We start from the raw sequence: 10,353 nt of genomic DNA, 5'->3' as shown, positions 1-10,353 counted from the left end.
GGCGGCGGCGGTGGAAGCGCCCAGTCTGCACTTAGTGTGTGCGCGGGACGGTGGCCACCGGCATGCGATGAGCGCGCCATGGAAGCCATGGACACCTGGGTGAACCCGCCCGTGCAGTGGCACGCCGTGGATGCCAGCTGGAGCGCCGCCGACGCCAAAGACGTTCACGATATGGTAGGTACCGAACGCGCTGCTCCCTCAGGGACTGCCGGTACAACTCTGACGTATCTCTTTTTTATCGTACTGTATGCTCGTCGCACGACCTTGATGCAGAAAGTCTTTAAAATACTTGCTGCTTCCCCTGCTATCAAAGAGACGACATTGTTGTTACGATGAAGTACGTACCGAACCGAGATTGTGGGGAGCTACGGATGGTATGTGTGCAAATCACGCCTTCCTATTTCTTCGTACCATCTTATGTCTAGTAAGATGACAGAAGTGTAACAAAAAGGTAATAGCTGTGCACCGGCATTGTGTCCCGATCTAATGACAAAGACTAGTCCCCAGAATGTGATGCTAATGACTCACGTCGCTTCATTTACGTGTGATTTATGTATAACATAATTAGAGTTTCCGTAAAAACATTTTAGATCAATGGTGTAAGCAGAAGAACTTTAATTTTCTGTTACTACATGTGTTCTGCTGCCCTCAGGCTGCAAGCAGTGACTTTGCAAGGTATAAAAATAAACAGACGAAGGAGATGGCAACAAGGCACGTAGTGGGAGGCGAAGATGCGCGCAAAGCAAGAAAACACTGATTGCTAGGGAGACAAGCCACCTAGCTAGCGCTCACCGAGGACTTCCGACTCTCGTCTCTGAGGGAAATGAGACTAAATCATCTACGAGAAGACGGGCGTAGTTTTCACAGTGGCAACGTAATACATGTGGAGAAGAGAAACAAAAAACACTCGTTGTTTTCATGAGTGACGTGCACGCTGTAGGGGCGAGTGCGTAGCTAGGTGACACAGTGAGACTTCAGTTCCAAGTGTTCGGAGTTCGATTCCCAGTAGGTTATAGCACTGATTTTCATGCAGTTAACGTGACTTTCAGCCATGACAGTGTTTGTGTGCGTGAAAAATTTCTGCGGTGATCGGAATTGCACATTAAACTGTAGCTCCTCTCGCCGAATGACTTGATAACTGAGCTGGTTCACACGTCAAAGGGAAAGGTAAACGAGCATTAATCTGAGTAACACAGTTCCATGTAAAAGACATAGTCTTCAGCGTCATCCTTCCTATTGATCATTCCATTACTTATTTTACTAATCGCATACGTTTACACTTTCATTTGGATAATTCTCAAATTAACTACCGCTGTCATCCGGAGAGTAGTTAATTGTATATACAGTGGACCACATATACGACAGCGACTTTGTTTCCTTTATTTGTAAAGGTGTAGTTTTATAACGATAATTAGAAATGGAACACCAATTCAGTGCTGGCGAAGAATGAGAGAAGGAATGATGTATGGTCTGGTTTAAGGTACTATGAGCATATTAATTTTGATCCACAGAAAATATTCACGGGTATGACAACACAGAGTTTCGTATCACGGTTCCCTAGATTTCGTGTCCAGCATATTACGAATGTACCTTAATTCTCGGAACATTTCGTTTTTCAGGTGCTGCAGACTTACGAATGGTGCATCAGATTTTTATGCCTATTGAAACTAACACTATATAGACAATCAAAGGGCGTAATCGGCAGGCATACGTAGTTTTACAGACGATATACCATTCTCATGGTTATCCATGAAGCAGACTTGTTCTTCTTACGAAAATAGTAGAACTTTCATAAGGAACCGGTTAATCACGTAGTGCGTGCTGCAGGCGAAAGTTCTGTTTTGTGAACACATTTTTAAGTCTGTGCACAACTTCTGCGTACATTACTTAAATAGTGGAAATAGTTTCGTAAGTTCGAAGTAACGCACTAACAGAATGAATGACTGATTGACTGACAATACGCCGAGCCTGGGTTGAAATCTCTTGCGCTACCCAAAATAAGTTTTCCGTAATTCCCGAAACGACAGTAAGCAACTGCACTCTCTGTGAACTGGCCGTAGTCTACATCCATGCCCGAAGCAGGATTCGAACCTGCGACCGTAGCAGCAGCGCTGTTCCGGACTGAAGCGCCTAGAACCGCTCGGTCACAGCGGGCGGCACATATTCCGATTTCTTCCTGTTCCATTCATGGATGGAGCATGGGAAGAAAGACTGCTTGTACTCCTCTGTGCTAGGTGTTTATATGTGCACGTTCTATACGCGACATAAGCACGTTCTATACGCGACATAAGCGTCTGGAACTGCCTTGAAAGACCATTCCTGGAGTTCTGTAAGCAAGTTCTCCGCGATATGTATGGCATCTTTCTTCGTGTGTATACAAGCATTTCAAAGTTTCTGTTCCACACTGTGGAATGCACGCAGTCCTGTGGCTATTCGCAGCCTTTCTTTGTAAACACTCGATGTCTTCTGTTTCGCCGACTCGAAACACTTTACTTCCAGAGCAGTACTTTTTGTTTAACACTGTAGCGGAGCGCGACTAATTTCATACTTTCCATTTTGTCTTCATTTCGTGGGAGATACGTTTCTCCACACGCTACCAAGTCCGAGAAATGTGTTTAGGAGCGGCTCGTCTTATGTGACGCCTGGTGGTCAGAAAGCGAAACTTTGTACCGAAGGTCGAAAAGCAGGAAGGCATAACCCTTGGAAACCAGCAACAGCTGGGTTGCTGTGGGGAGGCGAGATGGGTTACTGTGGGGAGGCGAGACGCCGATGCAAGGGGGTGGGGGGTGGGATGGGGGGAGCTGCAGGAATTGGAAGGCGGCGCTTTATGCGGCAGCCACATCCGCCGGGCCGACGGGCAGTGTGCCGCCGGCTTTTTGTTGCGTTACCTGTCCCGCGTTCCGCCGCCAGACAGTCGCCGCCCGGCACAAACTGCGCAACTGCTTCCTCACGCAAGCACGAAGCGTCCTCTAGCTTCCCATTGTTCCGGCCATACTGCCATTTATAAGCGCGACGAACCGGGGACGCAGCAGCGCCTCGAGCAGTGGGCGAGGGACTTGGTGCAGGTCAGCAGGGCATGGTTGAAGCCCTTCATGTGCTGCTGCCGTGCTGCTGTCATGGTCAGCTTCTCGGATGTCGAGGAACACTGACCAGTGGGCGAGGGACTTGGTGCATGTCAGCAGGGCATGGTTGAAGCCCTTCATGTGCTGCTGCCGTGCTGCTGTCATGGTCAGCTTCTCGGATGTCGAGGAACACTGACCAGTGGGCGAGGGACTTGGTGCAGGTCAGCAGGGCATGGTTGAAGCCCTTCATGTGCTGCTGCCGTGCTGCTGTCATGGTCAGCTTCTCGGATGTCGAGGAACACTGACCAGTGGGCGAGGGACTTGGTGCAGGTCAGCAGGGCATGGTTGAAGCCCTTCATGTGCTGCTGCCGTGCTGCTGTCATGGTCAGCTTCTCGGATGTCGAGGAACACTGACCAGTGGGCGAGGGACTTGGTGCAGGTCAGCAGGGCATGGTTGAAGCCCTTCATGTGCTGCTGCCGTGCTGCTGTCATGGTCAGCTTCTCGGATGTCGAGGAACACTGACCAGTGGGCGAGGGACTTGGTGCAGGTCAGCAGGGCATGGTTGAAGCCCTTCATGTGCTGCTGCCGTGCTGCTGTCATGGTCAGCTTCTCGGATGTCGAGGAACACTGACCAGTGGGCGAGGGACTTGGTGCAGGTCAGCAGGGCATGGTTGAAGCCCTTCATGTGCTGCTGCCGTGCTGCTGTCATGGTCAGCTTCTCGGATGTCGAGGAACACTGACCAGTGGGCGAGGGACTTGGTGCAGGTCAGCAGGGCATGGTTGAAGCCCTTCATGTGCTGCTGCCGTGCTGCTGTCATGGTCAGCTTCTCGGATGTCGAGGAACACTGACCAGTGGGCGAGGGACTTGGTGCAGGTCAGCAGGGCATGGTTGAAGCCCTTCATGTGCTGCTGCCGTGCTGCTGTCATGGTCAGCTTCTCGGATGTCGAGGAACACTGACCAGTGGGCGAGGGACTTGGTGCAGGTCAGCAGGGCATGGTTGAAGCCCTTCATGTGCTGCTGCCGTGCTGCTGTCATGGTCAGCTTCTCGGATGTCGAGGAACACTGACCAGTGGGCGAGGGACTTGGTGCAGGTCAGCAGGGCATGGTTGAAGCCCTTCATGTGCTGCTGCCGTGCTGCTGTCATGGTCAGCTTCTCGGATGTCGAGGAACACTGACCAGTGGGCGAGGGACTTGGTGCAGGTCAGCAGGGCATGGTTGAAGCCCTTCATGTGCTGCTGCCGTGCTGCTGTCATGGTCAGCTTCTCGGATGTCGAGGAACACTGACCAGTGGGCGAGGGACTTGGTGCAGGTCAGCAGGGCATGGTTGAAGCCCTTCATGTGCTGCTGCCGTGCTGCTGTCATGGTCAGCTTCTCGGATGTCGAGGAACACTGACCATCCTACGAAGAGAGATGTAGCGCCTGTGTCGTCGGTCAGCCACTGTACCGTTCGACAAACTCCTAGGGACGACGCTAAATCTCACAAGTTAACGAGTCCATAATAAATTGTTCGGTCACTAAGCATCTGCCAATAACATACAGACAGAAAAGCATCGAAGTGCTGTCGGAGTTGGTATGTAAGGTTTTCCTTTTATGTTCCTTTGCGATTAGATGATGTTGAAGGAGGAAACGGCCGTACGTAAAGCGGTGTCAGTTTGGACCATTCTGAAAGGAAAGATCAGATGAACATGTACTTCCATGTACTTCCTTGTCAAGGGTACACCAATCTTAAACTCAGATAAACATATACTTTCTTGTCAAGGTTTCACTAATCTTGTAGCGTTTGATACCTGCGTAACCCGGCCTTTCGTCACTTATTTACTAAATCCGGAGACGCAGGTTAAATACTGTACGATTGCGTTTCAATCAAAGGTCGCAGGTTAAATATTGTATAATCGCGTTTTAAGCGCTTCCGCGTAGGTTAAGTAGAATGCAACCACCAGCTCCGATTAGCAAACCAAAAGTGTCAAAAAAGAACATAATAAATACAACGGAAACACTGCCAAAGTTGCAAATTTCACTTTCGTTTACTTGGTAACTAGTTTCGGCTCGGGATCCACTTTCAAATCATCCAGATAGCCAAAATGTTATTTTCCAAATATAAGAACTATGTCAGGATAACAAACATATACGTTTAACAAACTGCAAATGAACAATTTCAGAGCATACAGATAACCCTGTAACTGTTCATGTTCAATTTATTATAGATATACGTTTGTTATCTTGACGTGGTTATTGTATCTTGGGTGATATCATTTTGACTATCTAGATGAGCTGAAAGTGGTTCCCGACCCGAAACTAGTCATCAAGTAAACGAAAGTGAAATTTGCATCTTTGGCTGTTTTTCTCTTATATTGATTAACCCGCAATTACTTCAGCATGTTGGAAAGTCGTAAAAAGAACCTAAAATTGCATTGAATACCACGGTGATATTTTTGAACGAACTGAGAGTAGCGCCTAATAGGAAACAAATAATCGCCTGCGCCATTGCCATTCCCGATAGTTGGAAATTGCTGTGCCTTAGGAGCAATTGAGAATGCAGTCCTTTGTATGACATTCACCTTTCAGTGTGGACCATATTATCACTAGTATTATCTCCTGAACTATGTTCGTGTTTTTTGTAAGATTACCATGTGATTCAACTCCTTGCGTTAAACTAATGTGCTGCATAAAACGATCTCATTAAGTAGGCACCGAAACTGATCGATCAGCACAGAATACACGTGAGGGGAGCGCGGCATGAAGATGCTATACCTATAATATATCGTTATAACGTTAGTGATGATGACAGTACATGGCTTCTCTCTTGCATGGATTTGAATATTATTCCCGCGTGTAATAAGGGCTGTGCCACTATCTATAGCCCGTCCCCCTTCTTCCACTATTAGAGTGTTCATAAATTTCAAAACGCTTGCACGCACGGAGTGAGAACTGTTGTGACATGTTCTCTGAGCCAATACTGAATGTCCGTTACTAATACTGCAGTAATTTTAAAACGAACCAAACCCTGAACACTAGCAAAACTGCACAAGTGTTGGAAAGACACTGAGCTGTGGCGTTATCAAAGGAGCCACCTGGCAATCACTTGAAATGATTTAGGGAAATCACGAAATATCTGTTTCTGGTTGGGTGGGCGGGTATTAGAAATACTCCTCTCGAACGCACGGTAGTTTTATGCATACATGATGATGTTCACTTCAAAGGTGCGCGATTGCATTGAGTTTGAGGACGTTGTCACGTAATGGTCACTGAGGACGTAGTCACGTAATGGTCACTGCGTAACTGAGCAGCGGAGTTTTCCAAAGCAGGAGCTCATTTTGGACAGAGAAGACACAGCCTTCTGCCTGACGTGTGTTTTTATTTCTTGCGAGGCTACGAAAAATTTCATGCGGAGGTAATCAATCGGTAATGCTTCAAAATTCATGTAACCATGCTTAGTCAGGAGGCTGCGTTGTGTAACGCGCGTTGTAACGGCGAAGCCAGTGATCGGTTTCGTAAGAGATGAATTAAGCAACAGGCTGTCGTCGAGAACGGTACGGTAATTGTCTTCGGCAGTAACTTCCAGCGGAAATCGAAGGGGTGCTAGATAACGGTGTGATTTACTAGCGGTAGCATGTGCTTTGAACTGCCCCGAACCGAATTAGTTTCTTTTAAAAGCTGTCGCATTTCCAGCTGTGTAGCAGTTTTCCGTGTTTTCGTGCTGTCAAGATTTTTTCCACCCACGACGGAGTCGCGCAGGACGGAGCAGAGCGGAGCTGGCGGATGGGAAGGTGGCTCTGCTGTGCACGGACTGTACCGCGAGCGGCTGGTCCGGGTTCAGCCTGCTACCTGCACCTCGCCGCCGTGCGCAAAGAGTTGCCTGCCTCCGCCTGCGCTTGCCCCTGGTCCTCTTGCGCTCGCGAAAACCTGCCCGCACAGTGCGGCCTCGTCCCTCCGACATTGCCTCGCCTCGTCATCGCACAGGGGTCGGCCAAAGTAACGTTACCAGAGCTCCTTCCTCACTCGTCTCTAAGTCGGCCTCACACGGGACGAGCCAGCTAACGTTGACCTAGACGTGACGGGGCATCTGACCTAACGAGATTTGTGCTCTCAGCGCTCTCCGGCGGCAGTTTGCACCTTTATTTGGCTCGCCAACTACGCAGTTTCGTTATGAAAATGGACGAGCGTAACATAGCTGTCTTAAATCTGTGAGCGATTGCCGAAGAAGAGCGGAGAAAATCGCGAAGGAGATTTCGGACTCGTCGATGGCTCGAACTGCGATCTCCTGGTAGACGAACATTACACAATCTCGTGCAACGAGCTGGAATACTTACTACAAGTAGTTACTCGCAAACTCAACTGAATCCCCATCTCATTTTCAGTTTTAAGTTTTTTATGGTGAATGTGTAATGTCTAATATCAGTTTGCGCATGCAAAATATACATATTACGTATGCTATATTCACTACCAACATTCTGAAATAAAAGAACGTTTTTCCAATCCGTGGCGGTGTATTACAACGACAAGCGGTAACAATATGAAAGAACAAACAGCCTTGGTTGCAAAACAGAATTTTTTTAATTTTATTTATCCTCCGATGATGCGTTTAGTCTTATTTTGACATAATCAGATCGGCCTGCGGGAAAAAAAATACGGCTTTCGTATTTTTTTCTCCTAGGCTAATCTGAGGATGCTATGTATAAGGTGAAACGCGAAATATAAATAGAGTAAAAATACAGTGTTGCAACCAAGACCGCTCTTTCACTGTGAAATGACGTGCTTGGTCACATCGATTTTAAGACCGAGATTCGTTTCGTAATTTCATTCGAATGTAAAAGAGATTGTTTCGAAGCTGCCCACCGTCACTGAAAAAGATTTTTACTAGCAAGATATAAACATGAGCTGGTCGATAAAAATGGTTGAAATGGCTCGAAGCACTATGGGACTTAACATTTGAGGTCATCAGTCCCCTAGTCTTAGAACTAAGTAAACCTAACTAACTTAAGGATATCACACACATCCAAGTCCCAGGCAGGATTCGAACCAGCGACCTTAGCAGCAGCGTGTTTCCGGACTGAAGCGTCTAGAACCGCTCGGCCACAGCGGACGGCCCAGTCGATAAGTCTAGATATAAGTGTATGTCTATTTTATAGAAAGTTTCATAATAGCAAAACCTTCCAGTATGTAACGTGTGTTTATTTTCAGACATAGACTGCCAGTCACGTTCATAGATCTCTGGCCACTGGGCACATAACATCGACTTTTGAGATAATTGTTGTATTAAATTAATAAGAAAGAACCAGAAGCTTTTAGAAAAAAAGAAATGGAAGAGAATTTGGAAGGAGAGCGACGCGAACCTGCTGCCTTTCAATGTACCACTGAAGAGCTCACGACCCTACCAACGGCGCCACGGCATTGACGTTACAGACAGGTCTCCGTATGTGATTGACGTTACAAACAGGTCTCCGTATGTGTTATAGGTATACTGTGTATAGGCTGTACCCAAAATGTCATTATATGATATTTAATGTGCAAATTATACCAAAAAAACACGCTTTTGATGGGTCATATTGTACCATAGTAACGAAACGGTATACTTTCGTAGCGCACAACTTATAACACTAAAAATATCAACTACACGAAGCCGTTACCGACCGATATACACTGAAGCACCATAGAAACTGGTATAGGAATGGGTATTCAAATGAGATATGTAAACCGGCAGAATACGCCGCTGCGGTCGGCAACGCCTATATAAGACAACAAATGACACAATAGTTAGATCGGTTACTGTTGCTACCAATGGTAGGTTATCAAGACTTAAGTGAGTTTCAACGTGGTGTTATAGTCGGCGCACGAGCGATGGGACACAGCATCTCCAAGGTAGCGATAAAGTGGGGATTTACCCGCACGATCATTTCAAGACTGTACCGTGAAAATCAGGAATCTGGTAAAACATCTAATCTCTGACATACCCGCGGTCGGAAAAAGGTCCTGCAAGAACAGGACCAACGACGACTGAAGAGAATCGTTCAGCGTGACAGAAATGCAACCCTTCCGCAAATTGCTGCAAATTTCAGTTCTGGTCCATCAACAAGTGTCAGCGAGTGAACCATGCAACGAAACATCATCGATATGGGCTTTCAGAGCCGAAGGCCCCTTCGCGTACCCGTGATAACTGCACGGCACAATGCTTTACGCCTCACCTGGACCCGTCAACACCGGAATTGGACTGTTGACTACTGGAAAGATCTTGCCTGGCCGGAAGAGTCTCGTTTCAAATTGCATCGAGCGGATGGACGTGTACGGGTATGGAGACAACCTCATGAATCCATGGACCCTGCATGTCAGCAGACACTTCTGCGTGCTTGGGGGGCCCTATACGATATAAGGTAGGTGTACCAGTTTCCTTGGGTCTTCAGTGTATGGTTTCCTGTCATTATATTAACACAAATCGTAGCTAAAACTACGCTTATTCGAGAGATCAATTTTCTGATGCTTTGAAACAGCTTGAATCATACCGCTTAATCTGTGAGAAAGAAAATCCACCAAATACCATGTTTGACGCTATACAATATGGTTGCGCCTATGTTCTGCCTGTGACGTCCCGTGAGAGAACTGCTCAGAGCTCCAACGCTGTCCTTTTTTTCCCACAGCTTTACCTGCATCCGTACTCTTCATACCACTGCATAAGCCATGACAGAGGTACTTCGCGCCGGCCGGAGTGGCCGTGCGGTTCTAGGCGCTTCAGTCTGGAGCCGAGCGACCGCTACGGTCGCAGGTTCGAATCCTGCCTCGGGCATGGATGTGTGTGATGTCCTTACGTTAGCTAGGTTTAAGTAGTTGTAAGTTCTAGGCGACTGATGACCTCAGAAGTTAAGTCGCATAGTGCTCAGAGCCATTTGGACCATTTTAGAGGTACTTCGCATTGTACAGCGTATTCAGAGAATCACGTGCTAATCGCGTATGAGGCGCAGGAGGAATAACTGCTTAAATGCCCCCGAGCGTGCTGTAATTAGTCTAATCTTCTCTTCGCTCGATCCGTGCACTCCACCCCCCCCCCCCCCCTCTACACACACACACACACACACACAGGACGTGAAAGCGATCGTGGACGTGGAGCTGTATGAGTTTTGTTACGTCAAAAAGTGGTGTTTCATGTTGCGGAGCTTCTCAAGCGAGAAAGACGGACTCAGATAAGTCATACATTTGCTTCTGGAGAAGAACGGACCTATCACATGCAAGATCGGTTTTTACGTCACAGGCGGTACTCGGGAGACTCCATAACTGATTACGTATTTTGCAGTTGAAGC

General features: G+C 47.5%; 1 protein-coding gene across 4 annotated transcripts in view; it reads left to right on the top strand.

Moving 5' to 3' along the window:
* The window catches only part of LOC126352328 (steroid hormone receptor ERR1), a 361,140-nt gene continuing 350,787 nt past the window's right edge, over positions 1 to 10,353 (top strand). For 2 of the 4 annotated variants that reach the window (XM_050002681.1, XM_050002680.1), the window contains exon 1: positions 29 to 174. In XM_050002681.1, coding sequence (XP_049858638.1) covers positions 79 to 174 — 96 coding nt within the window. In that variant the 5' untranslated portion in view covers positions 29 to 78. Of the gene's footprint in view, positions 175 to 10,353 lie in introns of all 4 variants that reach the window. The other 2 variants (XM_050002679.1, XM_050002678.1) reach the window with 2 other exon arrangements.

The sequence above is a fragment of the Schistocerca gregaria genome, chromosome 1 (assembly GCF_023897955.1).
Source record: "Schistocerca gregaria isolate iqSchGreg1 chromosome 1, iqSchGreg1.2, whole genome shotgun sequence".
NCBI lineage: Eukaryota > Metazoa > Arthropoda > Insecta > Orthoptera > Acrididae > Schistocerca > Schistocerca gregaria.
This window is presented reverse-complemented; position numbering and strand designations above follow the sequence as displayed.